This window comes from Haliotis asinina, chromosome 3 (genome assembly GCF_037392515.1).
Source record: "Haliotis asinina isolate JCU_RB_2024 chromosome 3, JCU_Hal_asi_v2, whole genome shotgun sequence".
NCBI lineage: Eukaryota > Metazoa > Mollusca > Gastropoda > Lepetellida > Haliotidae > Haliotis > Haliotis asinina.
In genome coordinates this window covers 19,243,417-19,265,865 of record NC_090282.1, presented here as the reverse complement: position 1 = coordinate 19,265,865, position 22,449 = coordinate 19,243,417, and the positions used below count along the sequence as shown (strand labels likewise).

The 22,449-nt window shown below is 37.4% G+C and overlaps 1 protein-coding gene across 1 annotated transcript in view; it reads left to right on the top strand.

The window, feature by feature from the left end:
* Window positions 1–1,114: 1,114 nt before the first annotated feature.
* The window catches only part of LOC137277614 (uncharacterized), a 70,899-nt gene continuing 49,564 nt past the window's right edge, over window positions 1,115–22,449 (top strand). Inside the window, exons 1-4 of the mRNA XM_067809425.1 lie at window positions 1,115–1,212; window positions 9,860–9,972; window positions 11,132–11,194; window positions 20,946–21,019. Of these exons, the coding sequence (XP_067665526.1) occupies window positions 11,164–11,194; window positions 20,946–21,019 (105 nt within the window). The 5' untranslated portion in view covers window positions 1,115–1,212; window positions 9,860–9,972; window positions 11,132–11,163. The remainder of the gene's footprint in view (window positions 1,213–9,859; window positions 9,973–11,131; window positions 11,195–20,945; window positions 21,020–22,449) is intronic.

Here is a 22,449-nt window from a genome sequence, read left to right as displayed (position 1 = left end):
ACCCTGCTGCGTTAGCCAAACCCTTACCGTATTTTACCCAACCCGTCTTCCTTTGCTAATAAGAGTGTGTTATAGGTACCTATGGATCTAGTGACAATGTTTAGCCTAAACTGCAGTTTGACGTGGTCTTCCTTTACTGGGTGATGTTTTTTCTCTCTCTTGATGTGTTTGATTTTTTTCTGTTTAATGGTTATTCATGGGTACGTATAAATTTGTTGTATGATCTCTTTGTTGGAGGGGCGCTTGTTATGTCGGTGCACAAGAAACATATTATTTGATTACGTTATGCACTTGTTCCTGGTTCCTAAGTAAATACGTTTTAAGTTGTACAGTTCGGTTGTGTTGAGGTTTAGAAATTTGTTGGCCCCTTTTCACAAAGCGATGTTAGAGCTAATTTAATTCGACCATAACTCCTGTCTTGGTCACTTATAGTCTAGAGTCAGTGCTCCTAAGTACGTACAGTTTAGGTTGTCAAACGAATGCGGCGCTTACTTGACATAGATCTACTAGACTCCCAACAGCCGTGGTCTACTTTGGACTGGATTCATTTTGTGTTACGGCACCATGCGTCCACGAGTGATTGTCATGATTATACGAAGAACGTGCATGCACATAAACCTTTCTTCTTAGCATCACCTGTGTCAATATTTTAAAAAAAACCAGCTCGTAGTTTGCTGGCTAAAATGCAATATATTTTCATTCGTCTGGTCAGGGAGATTATATATACAGATTATCCCTGGTCTGGTCACTGTTAACAAAGCGTTCACCACTTATATAATACCTTAAATTTATACAGTTCATTTCATTAGCATGTTAAATCTCACCAACAAAACTCATTATTCAGTTTGTATGTGAACATCTTAACAAGTTCAAGGTTATCATTTAGTTAACGTTCTTTCTAAACTTGTCAGGACTCGCCAAGTCATTCAATCGGCGATAAGTCACGTGATTCGAGCAGACGCTAATGTCGTTATAGAAGTTCGCATTTGTTTCGTTATAAAACTTAAAGTGAATAATTCATTGTCTGTGTAGCTAGATTGTGTGATAGGAATATGACAACATAACTGAAAATATTGACGTTTCTGTATCAGTGTATGTCGTAAGCATCCTTAACAGTTTCCGGCAGAGTCGTTGAAGTTGTTTACAAATGGAGGATAAACCGCGATCTTGCAAGTGGTTTCAACTGAATCCTTCAGAGCTAACATAAAATTGGTAAGTAAGCACATGTTATATATATTGTTATCATAACTGAATCTTCCTCGTGAGTGCCAAGTCAATCCAAATATTGTAAAAGCATACTGACATGTCCGGTTTCGTGATCCCAGAAACTGATCAGTGATCTGCAAATGATGCCGTGGAATCAAGCAAACTATAAACTTTTTTTTTTTTTTCATGTCATTGGTTCCTCCCGGAATTCGAAACACACTTTCATGATCATGTTATGTTAGTTGTCAAATATTCGTATGTACGAAAAACAGAATTGTCAATATCTTAATTTTCGAATTATGTCTGAACAAGGGCCTTAACCCCCTGGATGCCACAGGGACATATATGTCCCTCCTCTTCACCCCTCACTTTGAAGTCGAATAAAATTCTAAATATACCACGCATATATAAATACTTCACAGTTTTGAATTCTGCGGAAAATTCCCAGTTTCTTGATACCATCCACTATTATCTCAGACCAAGCGAAAGTGCTTAAAATCGCCTTTCAAAATAGGCTTCTTCGTAAATGTCGCCATTTTTCAAACTGTACAAAATCGAGATTCACAGCGTTATTTGCAGTATGTTTTGAAATGTGAAAATCGGATAATTACTGGGAGAAATGAATTTCAAAAATAGCATATTAATGATCACTGATATCAAGTTTTCATGTAACCAGGAATGATAATTCTGAAACGTCACCGATGTACCTAGAATAGGTTGAGATGTTTTCGAAAATACACTTACACGAACGCCGAAGTGCGCTTTCCGCCATATTGGATAGTGTTTACTAAATCACGTTTCGAGAAGGCCGGTATTGAGAAGCCCATTACATCATGTATACTTCATAGTTAGCTGCGACAAATGCATCATTGAATTCCCCATATATCTTAGAATCAAATTACAAATGGTCTTTGTCACCAATACCAACTGTCTAGACAAAACGAAACGAAATATACTTTGTATGAAAACGAACGCTGTGCTCGAAAGACAGCGCTTGACTGAAATGTAAACAAAGAAAAATTCCAATTTTACACTGCGTAGCATTTTCGGAAATTTCCTAACATCCAGCCCTCTAATCATTGCTTACAATAGCTCAATACGCTTAGTATATTCAGGGGAAGAGTATCGTGGCAAAAAATAGCAAATTGAAAATAGATACAATGAAATAATTTGGTAATTCATAAGAAACTGTCAAACTTTTAGTGCAGCGTGACGCCATGACTGACGCAAAATCACGCAGAACGACAACGGTACTTATCGGCATTTCTGGCTTGTTCCGTCATTTACAATGTAAACGATAAGAACATATCACAATACACAGATAGTCAGAATAATTCTGATTACTTACATCTCACATTTATATACAAAAGATCCCTGAATCAAGCAAAATGTCGTCGCAAAATCCTGTGTACCCTTCTCAGCGAAGCCGCCATTTTGAAAGAAATCGGTCATCGGTAGTGATGTCATACGTCAACATTGTTGCACATATTAGGCAATTTCTTTGAGGTGAAGGTCGGTTGAACAAGAGTAAACACAATGCCCATACCATTCCGATTGCACTTTTAGTATTGTGATGTATATTTTGCGCATCGTTCAGATATTTTTTCATGAAACTGATTTCAGTATCTACGTATATCCATGTTCAACACCATATCATGTGTGGATATAAGGTATCCGTTTTTATTCTTTGAAAGCTTTTGATTGTTTGAATAATATTTACATGGGAAACTGTCTAAGTAAGTGTATTATATCACATTTTAAGCCTCTACACAAGTGTTGGAAGATCACACGTAGCCATTACTGCAACATGTGCTTTAGTTCCCGTGATGTACAATATTCAATACGTTGGGACAAATATTGCAGTTTCATATGAACAGGTTAATAAACAACGATTTAATTCCAACTTAGAAGTAAAACGGATAATATTAATGAAAATGATTTGTACATTTTATCAAATGTAGGGGCACACATACTACTATTTAAAGGAATTGTCTTGTTCATTGTATTGGTTCGTGTCGTTTTTATAGACAAAACAATTATCAATATTAATTGACCAGGTGCGAGTTTGTCAAAACGTTTCATGATTCATTATCATTGTTTTTCGATAATAAAGTCAATTCAAATGCGATTTAAATATATCTGATGGCAGAATGTCTAACTCAAACAATATTTATACGGAAATTGTTAAAAATATATACATCAGGTCAAGTCTTAATTTGGACAAGCATTACGTCCATTTTCTAATACTTCTTTACTGAAACATCGATCTCTTTGTACCTTTCATTGCATACTTATGAAGGGAATTGATTTCATAATTATGAGAAGAAAAGTCTTTTTCCTAAATGAATACTCAATGAACATTCAGGTGTTGTGAAATTTTCATTTATGCTAAATTGATGCTAGGCAGGTGCGCGTGTTGCTCACAATAAGATATGTAGTAAAACCGTGTAATTGTTGATATATTCAGGACACTATTTCAGTGATAATACCATTCATTTTATATTTTGGCTGAAAAGTGTTGAATTCTGACACAGAAGCCGAAATCTTTTACACATTGAGTGGAAATTAGGTTAGATATATACTAATCAGCAACCAGAGTAGTCTTTTTCCGACGTCACAAAATGCACAAAACATGCTGTGACGTCAACTAAAATGTCGCATTATTTTCAGTTATTTCATTACGTTTGAAAATGTGGCTGTTACTCCGTTAATAATGATGGAAAATTAATAAAAATACATATACACAAACAGGAGAATATGGGAATCTAAGAACTAACATATGTATCGGATAGGGACATCCGAATCGCTATTGCCTGATTTTTGATGTAGTACACTTGCATCTTTTCTTACAAATTGGGAAACTACCGAAAGGTATCTTCTCACATTGGGGAAATTTGTGTTGGAATAGTTTTGTTCACTGTGAACAAAACATCACGAAAATATACTGTCCATATCCACAGCAAATTCTCTCCATGTGATCGGAGTTACATTGACCTAATGTAAACCATAGCTGAGTTATGCCCCCTTATCTTTATACGTGCATGACCTCTCTGTCGACGTTTGACGTCATAGTAGAAAATCGATTTTTGACATTTATTGCGGGTCATTTTTGATTTTGTGAGTATGACGTTATGCATTAGCACATACATCCATTTCATATACACTTATGTCGTTCAGATATCAAGCTGTATTTTCTTCGCTGACACTTCTAGTAAAGATGCCAAATTAAAAAAATCGTAGCAGAGAGCTTTTATTGGTGCATGATAAAAAACTGAGAAATTTACTGTTTTTGAACACACACAAAAGTTTTGGACAACTTTTAGCAGTGTCTCTTTCTCAAACCCCTGAGGTAGCCGCAATTATATTTATACCAACGGATAGGAAATCAAATATCCTACATGTCTGTGCAATTTCATAGCCGTACGCAGATCCAAGACCACGCGAGCGCAAATCTCGCACAACGTTCACTTTTCAAACTTTATGAAAATGTGCGCCTGAAAAAAAACTCGGCATCCAGGGGGTTAAAGTTTAAACTGTCAAGGGCCATTAAATTTATTATTTATGTTCTCGGGTATCCTTTCAAAGTATGTGTAACAGCATAAATGTACACGCGAGACATTTTTTACACGTGTGTGTTTTTGTTTGTTTTGTTTTTTGTTTTGTTTTGTTTTGGTTTTTTTTGTTAATAATCTTATATGGTTATGAAAATTGCCACATAAACATTGAGAAAAATACACATGCATACAGGTTTTATCATTTGTTTATGGATATTGGATAACAGCTTCTGTTTATTTTGTATAATGTTATGATGTTGCAGAGCAGACATACACTTGGCGAGTGATAAAAATTATATGAAAGCTGATTGTTGCCATGTAACGATACATAAAGATAAGTTAACAGGGGTGCTGGTATAAAAATGCTGGCATATTCATGCTGTAACCATGTTAACTATAATAGTTCACTCACAGTGGTACATGCATGTACATATTTTTATGAATATGATGTGGCTGTACTGCAGTGAACAAATTTACAATGTCATGTGAGAACAAAAGTAAATCATACAAAATGTGTTTACGAGACAAAGATAGATAGTATGCATTTGATAAATTTTGATAATTTACAGATATGCAACATGCCCGTGCTGCGATGTGACATTTGCCAAAGTACCAAGTTCAAGTAGCAATTCAAGCTTAGGAAAGTTAGGGTTTTCATAATTGAAATGTGACATTTACATGTTTCCTCACATGGATTATGAATAGGTATTTAGTGTACACTTGTGTATTCAACAATGATCACTCAGTCACTATGTTTTTTAGGCTTCAAGTTCAACCATCATCTATGATTCTATCCCGTACATAAGTCACTGTTGTGCATACCTTGAAACGCTTCGTTAAAATTGATCATACTGATGGTGTTAGTGTTGTTATATCAATGTTCCATGGCTAGTGTAAACTTTGATAATAATTTATGATCTTCTGTTAATGTTTGTTGCCTTGTGTTCCCGCTGTTGATCAATGGATTGTTTGGTCCAGAGTCAACTACTGACACTCAATAACAGACCAGCAACATATGGCTGGAATATTTTAGAGGATACATTAAACAACAAACAAACAAACCTTGTTGCATGTGCTACCAGACATCATTGTAGAACACTATCAAGTCTCAGATGCGCTATCGGACTAAACTACACAGTCAAACATAATAGGAGTTTGGGGAGAATGCCTCAGGTTTAATAGGGTTGTTCTCTGTCTCTGAATGAGTGAGGGGTTTGGCTGTGGTCTGATCTGTATAGTTTTTTGTTTTAGTCTTGAGACATTTTGGCATTTAAAAGTCTTGAGAGGATTATCCCTTTCATGCAAGGGCATATCTTTGTGAAGAATACAACCATCCTCTCCACAGAGACCATGAAAATATGTTAGTGAATTAGTTTTACCTCCTGATATTATTGTTCAAATGTTTTCTGTTGATCTTGTTGATTTTTATGTGGGAACATTTTTAAACAGTTTTAGCTTATTCATAATGATTATCATTTATACTAAAGATAATACAACTAAAATATCAGGGCAAATTAGCAAGGTTGGTACTTCCTTTTTCTTTAGTCTGTATCCAGACTGAAGTTAACCCTTACCTTATGCTTATTGCTGGCTAACCACGCTTACAAAATATGAAAAGTTACGAGATCTCAGGCTTATGAGAGCTTTGTGAAACAGGGCCCTGGACAAGACAAATCAGTGACTGATATCATGAGCAAGAGGACACACAATCAACTGAGACTATGAGTGAAACCATAGGTGCCTGGAATGACAAGCATGTGGTTGCTGGGTACCAATTCTAACATGAATTACTACTGTGTTGGCCTGTTTCAATTGAAGTTTAGCTTTTGAAATACCCAAACAGAAATAAACATAATTTTTTTTTGATTTATGAATTTGAAATTTCCTGTTAGATATTATCAAAGATAGTTAGAATATTTCAGTTCAGTAAGTGTTTTTGTGTCATGTTAACTGATATGGTCAGTATTATTGATCTTTGGAGGGGGAAGATTGGTAATTTAGTAACTGACACAAGTAGATGTCAAGTCTCTACTGTTTTGTATGAATCTACCATATGAAATGTTTGTTTCTATCTGAGGTTGACACAGTCAAGATTCTGTTTGTGACATGATTACATCATTCACTGGGAGTTAGTGTTACACATTGACTATACAATCCTATGACTTGGATAGTTTTTGGATCTCAACATGTTGAGTTAATTAATGTCAGTGTTGGAAGGTACACGGAAAAATGTCAGAACTTAGAACTCAGTAGAAGAGGTGAAGTTGAAAGGAGGCTCCTGTTTCAGCAAGTAATTTCAAATGCCTCCATAGTTGAGTATTTGATCCATAAATATTTCATTTGGATCTGACAGTCACAGCCTTTGTGGGTGTCAGACGTATCTAAAATTCAGAATACACCCACAATGCTTAGATGCACCCCTTGACCTCGCTGATCATTCAGATCAAAGTTGGCATGTTCAACACGTTTATGATTATTTACCTACGGTGGCTATCACATTTCAGATGAAAAGATTATACATCCTAAACACAGATTCATGCATAAAAGATGATAAGGCATTTGTGATGCACAAGCAGAGCAATCACTGAAATATCTTGTCCATTATTGAAGTTATTGATTTTGGCTGCTATCTCTAATCTCAAATGATTGCTTTCTCATTAGTCATTAGCACAAATAGCATGATTAAGCCAGATCCATTACAAATCTACCATTCATAATGAATCATATTTTTTCAAAAATAAAAAGAAATATAAAAATTTATTTTCCCAGCTCAAAAAGTGAAATCCTAATGTTTTTATTGGCCCATAATGTAAACATAGAAGAAGTTTTGTTTAGATTGTATTTTGCTACACATACACTTCATAAATTGCCAAAAGTAACATACTTTTATCATTTTGTAGGAATATTACTTTGGTGATTATATTCTCATGTTTATTTTCCCTCCTACCTTTAGGTTTTCTGAGGACGAAAATCTGTAAAACAAGAAATAGAATTGCAATGGCATTAGCGCAAAAACCCATTAAAATGACACTTCATGTTATTGTTAAATGAACTTCTACCCACCTCAAAAATCAATAATAATGGTAGTCAAGAGACAGTCTGTTTACTTTGTGAACCCTCAATTTTGAAATGTCTGGATATGTCCTACATCATGTATATAGTGCCCAGTTTCTTTTGTCATGAAATGTCAAAACTAACAATATTAATGGTACATTAGTGCTTTCAAATATTACACGTAGCAAAACTCTCAAAAATGGCCATTTTCTGCCTTTACCCATTACTCATTGGATACCTTGGCAAGACTATAGGACCACTGCCAGTTTCTATCTCTGTTATACTTTACTAAGTAAACAGATTTAACGTTTCAACTCAGATATAATCCATGAATAACATCAGGGCAAGGGTAAAGTAAAGGCTTCAGGGATAGATATTTCTCAGTTTAAATAATGGAATACTGAGTGAGTAAGATTTCTTTATACTGGACAGTTTTTGATGTCAGTGTTAATTATTGTCTTTCAACAATGCAGGGTTATGAATAATGGATGCTGATAGTTGCATCCCTGATTTGCAGGTGGTATGTGAGGGACAGCCGATATTGATTACACATGTAGGTGAGATCCCTGGGGAGGGGCCATATGTCAGGTGTTGAGGGTTGGTACCTAAGAAGTTAATCACTAGTCAAGAAGACACAGTAAACCGTACTGTTTCTCACAGTTTGTAGCTGGTCTTGTTTGAATCGTCAATGAATGAGACAAAACGCTCACACTGTTTCTATTTTAATGCACTTTTATTCAGCACTCACACTAAACATTGCCCTCAGAAGCTAGCTGTACCAGTCAGTGAAGGTGCTGATCATAGGAATTATGGTTTGCCTTTTAACATAACTAGTAGTGGACTGGACTGTATGAATTTGAAAGGCTAAACAGGATACATACTTCAATTGGATATTTCTTTGTTGTGGATGAGGTATGAAGATCAAGGTAAAGTTCAATAGGATATTTCTTTGTTATGGAAGAGGCAAGAAGATCAAGGTAAAGTTTAGATAGATATATGATCATCATGATGTATGTATATATATACTAGTATTGGTAAACTTGCTAAAGATCTATAAACCAGCATTAACTGCTGTGATTAACCAAAGAAGATTAATTCATTCATTCACTAGTAATGGGTCATAGTTGCAGACCATTTGGCATGTTTCCCATGTTTATGTTGTGTACTATTTCACAATAATACTGTTAAATATGCAGATACTGACTAAAGTTGTTCTGTTGGTATATTCCTTATATTGATCATGTATAGGACTATTATTTCTAAACAAGCCACCGTAAGAGCTCACTATCATGACTTTTTACAGGATATTTTATGTGTATAAACATGATAAATGATCCTTACAAAGTTACAGTGGGGAATTCAGTTACAGATGTTGTGTGTTTAGTAAATCCCCACGAAGGATATGAAGGCTAAAACAATTAGTCAAAGACTCAAAATTGATGTGGTTTATAACTACAATATCCTGCATCCCACCACCGCCTACACGTAACAGAGGACCATCTTCCATACATGTTCTACTGATCACGTAATTTATAAAGATCCCCATTTCTCCCAGGAGCTCTCTGCCAGATAGAAACAGGTGGTATGCAGACTCCAACTTTGTCAGACTGCCTTGTGTCAAACTATCTCATTCTTTCCATCATTCATTCTTGTCTTTTTATCAGTGTGTGACAAGTTTTGTCAGTAGCAGATATAGGCATGATATGGTGACAGGACACACGATGAGCCACAAAAATGTCCCCATAAGTGTTGTTTGTCAAAACAATATTGCGAAAATAAGCACTGCTATTGACTGTTTTAAGTGTTATACAACTGTTATCAAAAGGCAAGTGTTACCAAACCGTCAAGTTAGAAAAGAAACTTTTGAAGTTGATTGTTGATTTGATCTTGAAGAATGGAGAATGTGACTGCTTGACAAAATCATTCTACTGAGAATAGGGTAGAATGACTCAGAGTAGAAATAAGTGACCAGTTCCCATTTATTATTCTTACAGTCTCTCTTCAAACTTTATCATGTTAACATGTTTATCATTCTGTCTTCACAGTGTTTCCAGACAGTGTGAGTCTGTGGTGGATGTGTTCCTCAAGTTAGACCAGTTCAACAAGTGTCCACAGGGTCTACCAGCTGACATCACCAAGCCACATCATGGGCTTCCAGGTATGTGTCAAAAGTCTGATATAAACTAGTGGCACTTGCAGGAAATGTGAGGGTCCTGTAGAGTAATGAAATTAGGAGATAAACATCATGTGTTGGCCTATTACCGGGTGTTATTGAGTATTTCAAGCAAGGAAATATATTTGGAACCGACGGCGTCAAATACTCAATAGCACCCGGAAATTGACCAACACATGATCTTTATTGACATTTTAAACAAAAAGGTAAACCAAAGGGTTTTACTCTCTGCACTTGTTTATATCGAGTACAGGTACGGCAGTGAAGTGTTATCAGCTGGCCGTTTCAGCTGGTTCTCATGGTAGCATCTGGAGTTGCTCATTTGTGACGTCATTCTAACTTTACGTCACAATATGATTTGAATGACGTCACCACTGTTGATGACACAACAAAACAATTGTTTGCTACGTTTCTACGTGTCGATACGCAGTGAATAGTCTTGCAGTTTCCGGGAATCTAATACCATTTAATCATGTTTTTCAACCAGTCAGATTACAGAACACAGTGACTTTTGGTTTACAATAATGTGTACTGAAAGGCAAAAGAAATGTTGTAATATTTGAAATGACATCCAAGCATCAATGGAGTGTTTGAACCTTTGTTTTTTTTTCAAATATACACCGGAAGTCAGGTTTGAGGAAAATATGAATCAAGGTTGTGAAGCCTGTTTTGCCCAAAAAAGTATTGTTTGAGATTGAGGTTTGAAATGTTTTTGTTAGTGGAAAGGGAAGAGTTTGTACAAGCACAATGATGAAATCATGAATGATGCATGCATTCACGCATACATTGCCAGCTTGAATGGCAGTAGTTGTGAACACAATGTATCCTGGTGATTATACTTGCTGTGATGGTTGTGACAAGTGTATATGCAGTGCTCTTCCCTTACTGGTTCCTAGATATGTTAGTTGCTGGTTTTAAATTCCTCCCGGTTTGTCTTCACCAGACACACGTCCTGTTGGATATTACAAACAGTAAAGTTTGCGGCTAAAACCTGAATCAGCAAGGGGGTTCTTCTATCATTCGCCACACTTCTGATCATGTGCTGTTCAAAGTGGATTTTCACTTTGTTCAACAGACTTTTATTCACATATTTATCATTTTGGTCTTTAAGTTATGTTTTATATCTGATCTCCTTGTGTTTCAGTGGACGATGGTGTTGCCCCAAACACAGGCAGTATGAGTACACACGAAACTCCTCAGGTGACAGGTAGGATCCTCCAAATGACCCTCTCTCCACAATCGCCATATGCTTTACGCTTTCTACTCAAGACTCTCTACATTTTTAACTGTCTAAATGCTCTTCATTCTAAATTTTGTACCATCCATTTTCCGCTTTCATTGACTATTTGATAAAGAAAAGCTCTTGGTTGAGATATCTACATGTTGGTCTTCATAAGTTCTGTAGCTTGTGGTGTTGCTCAATATGTCATACCAGTCAGGGACCCATTTCACAAAGCTCTCGTAAGCCTAAGATCTCATAACATTTCTTGTAGCATTTATACCTCCTTTACAATAACAAAGGAGGCAGGAATGCTACAAGAGCTTTGTGAAACGGGACCCTGTTCTGCACATACTGACTAGAAGTACACACATCGAACTTGCCAACAAGCTTTTCAAGTATATGACCATCTGTTTGTCTTTCAAAACAATTAAGATTTAAGTGCAGTATCAGTTATTGACAGGTATGCTCATCCTGAAATATGCAGTGAGAAATAATGTCCCGTCTTGTGTGGGAAAGTTACAAAGTTCAGAAACCGTGGATTGAAATTATGGACTTGATATCCAGTGGAGTACCTGATCTGTACTAACAGATAAAAGTGTCTGTTGGTAACATAAAATTGCATAAAAAGTTAATAGAAAATATACAAATTTGATGTCACGTGTCGTGTGTAGGATGTGCACTTTGTGCACAATAAACTTTTAGTGCTTTGTGACAACTGAAGTTCACACAGCTGATATTGAAAATTGGAGAACAGTTGATTATTCTCTAGCCTCTCAATGTAATGGAAAACATAACGTAAATTGCGCTTACATCATTCCACGGCTTACAGAAAGTCAGCATCACTGAGCTGTGGCTATGCTGGAGACTGGAATGGCTCAAAATGAAGTGGCAACACAAAACACCATCTCATATCTCTAGAGATGTTTTCTGCATATTGGGGTAAGAGAGTTGCCTCAGACCAACCGTTCACACATGGCATCAGGTCAGCAAGACAATCACATTCAGCTTACCCATCTAAGATTGCCAGTTTGACAACTTGGACCAATCCTGGCCCCAATTCTCAAAACAAACTTAAGTCTGAGTTAGGACTTAAGTTAGAAATTTTACTCAAATTTCAGAAAAGGAAAATGCATTTCCCGAAATGAATCGATATTGAACTCAAACATGATAGACAATTTGAATTTCGTGGATAGATTACTTTTGTTTGTGTTGGCGTTTTTATTTTGAAAATACAGTTCAGTTAAAAATTCAGCTGTTTCACTTTTGTCAAACTTAGTTTGAAATTTGAGTAAAAACCTTGCTTAGGTCCAGTCAGTTTCATAACTGTATAGAGTGGACTGAGGAAGAACAACATCCAGGCACGATGGCAGACGTCACTGCTATAAACAACAGCACCTACGGTGCACAGGATAAGATTGGGATGTTGTTTTTATTCACTGATAAGTAAGTTGAATTTCATCTGGATAGCTCAGATGGCAAGGCAAGGGTATACAGACAGCAAGGTGAACGATATGCTGATGCATGCGTTGTTCAACATCGACAGTTTGGTGACTGGAGCGTTAGGGTATGGGGAACATGCCAATTCTCTCCTGGCCAGCTGTTCCTCCAGACCTGTCCCTTATCAAGTGCACTAAGGATGAAATGGAGCAACGTTTATGTCAAGCCAAGAATCAGCCATTGATGTTAGCTGAATCGGAAGCATTGGTTTAGACTTGGAACAACATTCCCCAAGTTATCTTCAATTGCTTAGAGTCATCTATGCATCGTCGTTGTCAAGCCTTCATCAACGCCAATGGTGGACACACGTGGTACTGACTTTGGGCATCTCTTCAAGGGTGTGCCATGATGCCTAGTGTCAAATCATACAGATTCTGACATTGCCCTGCCAACAGTTTAACAGTGATTAAGGAAACAAAACCAATCTTATCAAATCTTTATACTATAAATAAACATCTAATAATGCACGTTTACTCTATTTCAGTACTATGACTATAACGTGAACTGTCTGTTTTGGGATGTAAAGAGAACATTGGCATTGACTCTGTCTTTGACTTTGAGTCTATCTGAGTCTGACTAAGCATTTTATGTATGGATGCAAGGTTTCAGACTCTCACTCTCAGCTAAGTTTTAGAGTGAATCAAAACTGGATATATTGATGGAAAGACTTAGGAGATAAACATACTGTGTTGATGTCATGCATCAACATTGTTGCACATATAAGGCAATTTCTCTGAAGTGAAGGTCGGTTGAACAAGAGTAAACACAATTGCCCTATCATTCCGATTACACTTTCAGTATTATGATGTATATTTTGTGTATATTTTTTCAGATATTTGTTCATGACACTAATATCAGTATCTACATATAGCCTTTACACATTTGGTAAAGATCACACATAGCTATTACTGCAACATGTGATTTAGTTCCTGTGATGCTAGATTCTGCTTACAAGAATACAAGAAAAACAGATTTAGAGTTCTTCCTTCCTTCAATTTGCATTCACAAAATTTCAGTAATTTCCATACATCATACATTCAAAACAGTAGAACAACGCTCAGACAATCAGACAGCAACATTTATGTGTGAGGTAAGATAAATAATCACGTCATATACCTCTGATTTTCCAGAATCTCAGAAAGTATTTTTTTTAATCTTAATAACATGATTATGGTTGAGTGGAGATAAATGTACAGTGTTGGAAAATCAGAGGTGTATAATAAATTATAGCTCTAAATTTATTATTTGAAACCTCACACTAGGCATTCACTTTAAATTTGGAGCTATTATATTTTATATTATATTATATTATTATTATAACCTCTGATTTCCAGCACAAAATGTTTCCTAAATAAGAGGTGAACCTTTATGATGAACTTGCAGTTGTTGGTGTGTATGGTACATAACAGTCACAGGCTCACAGTAAACATGGTAAAGATTTGTATGCATGATTATCATCTTTTAAATCTTTTAAAGAGGTTGGAAACAGTGGTCTGTGCACATACTGTATGCGATAGGATGTGACAGTAGGAGCATGTATTAATGGTACACAGTTATTTCCCTTTGTCTTGCTTTTTTATACCTCATGATATTTTGGCCACAAAAACATTTATCATTAGGCGAACCTGGACAAGAGTTATCTCCCCTTGTCAAATTTAGCTGGGGTGTGTTGTTTTAATTGGAGATAATGTTGATTAATATTAATTTAGTCTTCATGTGCTATATATAAACTCAATGTTCAACTTACCTTACCAGAGGTTTTGTGCATATTGCCTCAAGCTCTGCTTCAAAGAGATCAGACAGTCACCAATTCCCCATTCTCAGGAATGGCTACCTCATGTAACAATGAATGTACAGGAATGGGAGTGATGTGATCACCCTTCCAGTGCACGCGTATATATAAAAAAAATTCACTTTTACTTCAAGTGTCTTGCAAGTCAGACATTTTTGGTTCGTTAACTTGTTACTTGTTACCTAGGTGTAAAGTTAATATTGCATGTGGTTAATGACTGAAGCTGTATCTTGCATATTGTCTTCAGACAGGCAGGCAGACATATAGGTGTCAATAAACCAGACATTGAGCTGCTTTTTCTGCGACAGAAGCTGCTTTCCACAATCAACAATTTTTTTTTATGTTACGAGTAGATTATTTACTTGTTTGTGTACACAACCAAGCTTAGACTACTCATACTCCGAGTATGCATACTGTTCCAAGCTTCGCGAACCTATTCACTGTGCATGTGTTATGGGCACACTGCAGCATAGCTGTTGAAACCACTTTTTCCCCCAGCGCTGGGGGAAATTTAGTGAATCGTTTGAACTCTGATTTTGCAGACATTTTTTTCATCGCGTTTTTTTTTTTCAACTTTATAGGTTGAATTGGCATTCACTTCAGTGGGGGACGTATTTCCCACATCATTAGTATCCCTCTGCTTGGCTTATGTGATGTTTTGTAGTCTCTTGTGTCTTTTTCACCGTGATGTCCTTGCTTGCTTGTGTGTTTACCATTTTATATCCTGATTTGTGTTTGTTTTCATGCTCTTCTCAGTACAGTGGGGCAGCCATTTTGGCTGTTTACTCTCAACTGTCCCACCTGCATAACATAACATGAAAATACCAGCACCGATGCTGTTTGCAAAGTACCAAATCTCTGGGCTGGCACTTTTATCTACGGTCTTTCATGAAGAGGATTTACAATGGCAATTACTGTAGGAGCGTGCCCGGTGCCTGAAGGCTGAGCGCTCCCGTCGATCAAGAAGGCCTTATTCTGGTTCAACTAGGTCTTGATGCCATTCTAGGAGCCCATGTCTATCTCAACCGATCTATGTCTAGGTCTCACTCTCCCCAGCGTTCCACACACTTTCACAGGCATTCAAGATCTCCGACTCGCAGGAAACACCATCGTCAGTCCTGATCTAGGTCGTCTCCTCCTAGCCAGACGCTGCGTCACCCACGTTCACGTTCCCCTCATGTTACTTACAGCTCTTTGCATCAGTCGGTCATGGCTCCTCAGCTCTCAACACCTTCTGCCTTCAGTCAGGAGCGCGATGCTCCTACTATATCCAGGGATGATTCAGAAGATCTTTACTTTCCACAGGATTGTAACAAGGAGATGCTAGATGATATAGATGGGGTATATACCTTCCCCCTCCGCTGTCTACGATTGGATTGCCGACAGGTTGCCGGATTGACTGTCACCTTCTCTGGGTACTGACAACCCGAGAGCCATCAGGTTTTCCCCAGAGTTACTTTTGCCACCTTACCCTAGGGTCGCTGATGCCGTTGCCTCCTTGTACGCAGACTTCACTAACTCTACCATCCATGCTCCTAAGTCACACATATAAGATCCATAGCTTGGACTTCACCAATAATGGTGCGGCACATGATGAATCCCTAAAGCGCTTATCAAGTTCTCCCTAGTCTTCCTATAATGTGCAGGACTAGAGGATGTTGGCTGTTGATGCTGCGTTAGCATCTGCTGCATTGTTGGCAGCTTAGCACTTATTCGAGGCTTGAAGGATTGAACATTTCTCTACACTGTTCAAATGGCAGGGGAAAGTTTTATATGATCTACTGGCACATCTCTAAGCAGCATTGTCCATGACGACTACTGTGCAGTATTTCACTTTCCTTGACCCATGTTCGTGGTGCCTTACTCAGGTCGCTGAAGATGTGAGCCACCATGACTGGGACCTCCCGCCTCCAGTCATGACGATTCATCCTACTCCTGTAGGTGGGATACTGGGGATTTTCTGACCCAACTGGACATTCCTTTAAGATCCATTTGTCACCAACATCCTTCAGACCAGCTACAAGTTGCCAGTAGTTGTGTCACCGCCTCTGACTGCAACGCCCCAGTCACACATGAATATTCCAGGCCAGCAGTCACTGTTAGCAGATAACATTCAGACTGTTAGAGACAAACAGGCTATAGAGACAGTACTAGATCCCCCTCAGTCCCCAGGGCTCTACTCACTCATCTTTCCGGTGCCCATGAAATACTCGAACAAAATGTACCTGATTCACAACACGGCAGTTTTCAACAACCTGTATCTTCTGGAGCCACCATAGCGTTCATAGGAGGGTTGTTCCAGACTCATGCCAACCTCGTCAGGATTCCCCAGGATCAGTGGGGATCTTCATCATCCTTCAGCCTATACTCCTATCCACGGGAATTGCACCGTTCCACCTATCATGGAAGGGTGTTTTTGGAAATCCTCTACAGTCTTCACTAGCCACTACCTGCGGGATCTAGCGGTCGAGGACATGGAGGGTCTTCAATCTTTTGGTCCACTGATGGTTGCCCAGCAGCTCACCGGACATTCCGCCCATTAGGTAACTTCTCCTTACCTTCTGGTCTTAAGGATAACACATGCCTTGGCTGTGCTTGTTTTCCTTTGGGTTTCCATGGGTTACTATCTGTCTCTTGTTATAGGTGTTACCTGTGACAGTCTGCATTTTCATTTAGTCTTCACAGATTCCCTTTGGCATGTGGTCTTTTTGTTGTGGGACGGTCCCCTGGAGCCCAACACCACCATCATACTGTTAAATCTATATGCATAAAACCTATGGTAAGGGAAGTTGAAACTTAAAAATCTACATATTTTAGATATTTAAATACTTACCTTCCCATAGGGCGGTAATTTTCTCCCACCGCTTGATGTTCCTCCCCTCTCTGGGCTCTTTCGACCTGTTCAGTAAAAGTGATGCTTTTTCTTAGTAGAGCACACTTACATGGAAGGGGATATCACACCACTTCCGTTCCTGTACATTCATTGAGACATGAGGTAACCATTCCAGAGAATGGTGAATCAACAACTGTCTGATCTCTTTTAAGCAGAGCTTGAGGTACTATGCGTAAGACCAATGGTAAGGTACTAAGCATTGAAATATCAAAAAGGTTTAGATTTTAATAATTTTATGAAAAAATCTTGTTATTATAGAAATGTCTTTTCAATTGACGAATCAATATTGTTTTTAAATTCTTGGGTTATTTTTTTTTTAATGTTAATTAATGTGTCAAATCCGAAATACTGCCTTGAAAATGGATTTTCCTGGAAACATGATGTCATAGCATTGTTCATTATGTCATGCCACCATAACAAAGAAATGTTTGGCCCTAGAGCATCATATGAAAAATATGAACCCCGATGTTTTCCCCCTTGTAGGTAATAAAAGTAAACAATTTTCTTTTAAGAGAACTTTTATTGACATATTACTTTTTACAAGAGGGCACCACTTGACAAACAAATGCTGTGGTGACTTGCTATTGTTATCACATAATGAGATTTGGGACACATTTTTCTACAAAATAACAAATTTAGCAATAGACCGATCCAGTCCGGACCGATAAGCCCCACCCACTTTGCGTTTGACGTTAGGGGGGACTATCTCTGACTAATAACAATGGCATCACCATTGTTTTTTACTTTAAAATTCCCATTGTAATTTTATAAAAACCGTGAGCGCAACCATATGTTCAAGAGCCAGGGTGTTTGGGTATCCATGAATAGATTGTCACCGCTGTGCGAGGCAGCTTTAGTTCTATCTTTTCTCCGATGATTAAAATTAGTTCAATCATTTATGTGAAATCATGGGTTTCTAACTTTGATGAACAAAGCAGAAAAATATTTCCCCTCTACTACTTCGTGCACCTTACTTTTCTGCATGTGTTAAATGTAAACACAGCATGACCTATGTGATCTTTTTGGGGAATCTGGAAGAGCTGACTGAGCTTGTACACAGTGCAGTGTGTTTCCATACCTGTCTATCATTATATGTACCCAGAAGCAAATATTCAGCAGCTTATCTTCAGCAAATCTCAGTAAAATTTCCCTCTTCAAATCTGTACACCATTCTAAAATGACCCTGAATAAATGGAAATATATTTTCTTCAATCATCCTTTCCAGTTTATTTTTCTGTGTGTACTTTGTTGTGGAATCCTACTTTACAAACATCCATAATACTGGACTTAAACTGCTAGCGTTTATGTTCAGGTACATAACACCACCATATCACAAAGAAGATCCAAGATACAGTCCGCACCTGTACACAGCTATCTTCCAGAAACAGGAAAATCTCTGAACAGAGGATCCAAAACAATTAACTAGGTTTCTTCACAGATAATTACTAATGTACATAAGGGCCAAAGAATATATCCTACGTTCAAAGCATTTTGTCAATAAAACCACATGTGGACATCCTTGCTTCTTAAGCAATGATGTTAGCAATCATTGTTTTATAATATCTGAGACCATATCTTAGAGGACAAAACACTAATTCCGACATATTTCCTTTTCTGAGATACTTACTGGTGTCATAAAAATATATTTAAGTTGTTTCAAAATGTAGTGAAAGTCCTAACAAAAGTTTAGGAAACACAGATGAAAATGTCCTAAAGCTTTCACATCCAGCAAACCAGTGTGCAATTTAATATGAAGCTAATTTTCCAAATAACCATCAACAAAGCTTCGAACAATTTGTCCAAACCAACATCTTAATAAACACCACTTTGACTCGATCATGCAACATTAGTAACCTCCGCAAAAGCTGATGTTTTTTAGGAAGTATTACATCAAATCCAGGTATGTTTCAATATTCATTCCTACAGTTACGCAAATAGTCATCTGAGATTTTGCAAGTTATTCTGTTCCAAGACTGAATAATGCCTGATCAGGGTGTGGTCAAAACCAATTTGCTGTTATTTTTTTAAACTCTCAGGATGTTGAAATAACTTTAATATGAGCATGATACGAGCAATAACTTCCTGAATAATCTTATTAGTGGACACAATATTTGAAAAAACAGGAATCAAGAAATTAAGTTAGTACCAAGTGATTGCTCTCCCATGATATGTTTATAGTGTTTGAATGCCTGGTTCTGCTTTCAAACCACATGAATCTAATATGTCAGTCAGTTAGGTATAATTATTCATAATTGATTAGATTATTTTTTCATTTTATTACCTTTCTAAGGATACTAAAGGATGAATGATTCTTAAAAGTTATCTTGCTATCATTTTCAGTGAAGTAATTAAAATGACAGTTTCCTAAAATGTACCAGTGTACCACTCCTGCATGTAAAAAAAAGTATGTTGTAACAAAAATTAAAGACAAATAATGTTCTCTTAGTTTAGAAATACAATTTTATTTTATTCCGTCCAATATCTCACAAAGCCACTATTCTTCTTGCATAGTTTTCGTCTCGATGCACATCTCTATAGAAATTCCAAAATATTTAAGGCATGGTTTTATAAACACGCATTTGAAATAGGTTTCATACTTTGGATATTGCATGATAGGCGTCTGCTGACACTGTCCCTTTGAATAAAAAGATATTACTCCTCAAATATTTTGTACTATTTACAGATACTGTGCTGCACAGTAACCCTTCAGATTATGCTTTTGAAACTTAACAACTTCCTAGAATGTGTGACAAATTTAAGAATATGTAAGATCGAAGACAACAATATTCACCACATTGTTCTTTATTGTAAGAAGTTTTGCTGTTTTGGTCGTCCCTAACCAAAATGGGATCACTGTTAGATTTGTTTACATTGTGTCACGGCCTTCTCGCCTCTCACGTTTCAACTTTATGGTCTGCCAACTCAATGTCCAGTCTTGACTAAACATGATAAACAAAACGTTTTGCAGTTACAAAAATTGTCCATGTTTATAACCCTTGTGAAGTTTTAAACTGCTAGTAGTTGTCATGTATTTGGTATTGATTTACATGTGTGAGAAAGTGTGGAAATTCATGCAAATTCTCAACTTCAAGCAGACGTAGGTTTCGAGAACAATGGTGACGACAATTAACTGATCGTGAGGTCTATCACATTCCTTGATCCGCCACAATTTTTTTGTGTGTGTGCAACAAAATGGTTTTGTTTAAGGTACTCATCAAATCGCAACAATGTATAATAGATATAGCGAGGGTGAATGGCATAACTCCTAGCACATCACTTCGGAGGCATCGTTTGACCCCGGAAATAAGTCTGACAAATCCACAATGCGCGCCCTGCCTGCTGTTTAGCCGAAATTGACGCATGCGCCAATTTTGATTGACAGAATGGAATGGTCTATTTCTTGACTTTTTTATCCCTGAATCTTTAGCTGTGTTAAAGCTCTGATAGATGTGTTAAAGCTCTGATAAGCAGAGACTCTGATAGATGATAAATGTGCTTGACAACACAGTCTGTAAATCCCAATGATTGTACCCCTGCTTCTCTTTTGTTAACAGGGGACGCTAGTAATGGCAGCCACCTTCCGGAGTCACGAACCTCCTTCCAATCCAGCTCTCCCAGGACTGTAATGGTAAGTTGGCATCCTACAAGGGATACACACCTGTCAGTACTGTAGGTAGTTGTCATGTGGCTGGAGGCTGTCTTCTGAACTTGAAACAAAATACATGCCAGAGTGGTTGTGTTCACATCACTGGAGGATACAATCCATACTGAAACCATGTCAAGTTTCAAACATGTTATCTAAACTGATAATTATCCGTCATCTATATTCCCATCAATTTTACAGAAAGAACTAAATGGAAACTAAATTAATACATGTGTAAGAATTTATGTCAGAATAGTCTTGTAAGTGTTGTGATAAATACCTCATGATAAAATAGAATAGAATAGAATTTATCCCAAGCAACCCGTTTGATGACTGCAGACTTGAAAATGTTTATAAATGTAGATATTTCTTTGCTGTACTGTTAAGTCTTCAAGGTAGTTTCACCCCAGAATTAGACCTTCTTTAAATTTGAACAGCCATGTCTAAACTCAGTCTTCATCTCTGTAATCTTCTGTTTGTATAATGAAGTGTATATATTCCAAACAGCATGTCAGTATCATTGTTTAACTACAAGTCTCATGATTCAAATAATCATCTTATCACAGTACCATGCTTTACATACTACATGCACCAGTGAATTGTTTTATGCAATATTACAAGTTCATGCAGTTGATAGTGAACCATGTTTTGGACCCAGACACACTTACACATTTCCTTCCCTCTCTGCTTGTTAGTCTCCTACTGCTGGAGACACAGCTCAGTCCCAAGAATGCCACATGTTCCAGAGCTCTGAACGTGCCGCTGATGAACAAGATGTCAGAGAGATGGAGCTCCTGCAACATCCAAGTCAGTCTGACTCTATAAGTGAGGAGTTACAGTATCATGCTGTTGCATCTTCCTTTGAAGACCTGGAACCCCAGATGGCCTCCACGCCTGTCAAAGGAGGGAGAAATGTATCCATGACTAAGATGTTGAGGAGTTTGGGTCAGTTTGACAGTGCTCTGGAATTGCTGACAAATGACCCTAGAGATGAGACGGAAAGACTCCATGAGGACAGCTCAGAGGGAAATGGGAGACCTCTGTCCCAATACACCCCTGTGGCAGAAAGCCTGTGCAATACTAGTCAAGAAGTTGTTGTTGATGAAGAGGAGAGTTTTTCTTCAAGTGTAGGAATCATTGAAAAATACAGTGGTCCTGGTGCTCTAACAGATTTTGTAAATCCGTATAAAGTTGGTGTTCGGTCCAGTACAGAATCAAAAGATTTAAATCAGAATGACAGTAGCAAGAATGTTTCAAATGAAAAAAGCATTGCAGCCAATTCAGAAGTAAGCATATCTGGTATTACATCTCAAGAATACACTGGAGATGATTCTGAAACTGGAAATAGAGATGGTATGTTTCGAAAGACAGCTTTGGAAAAATTGCAAAACCAAAGTGAAGATTCCATATCTCTG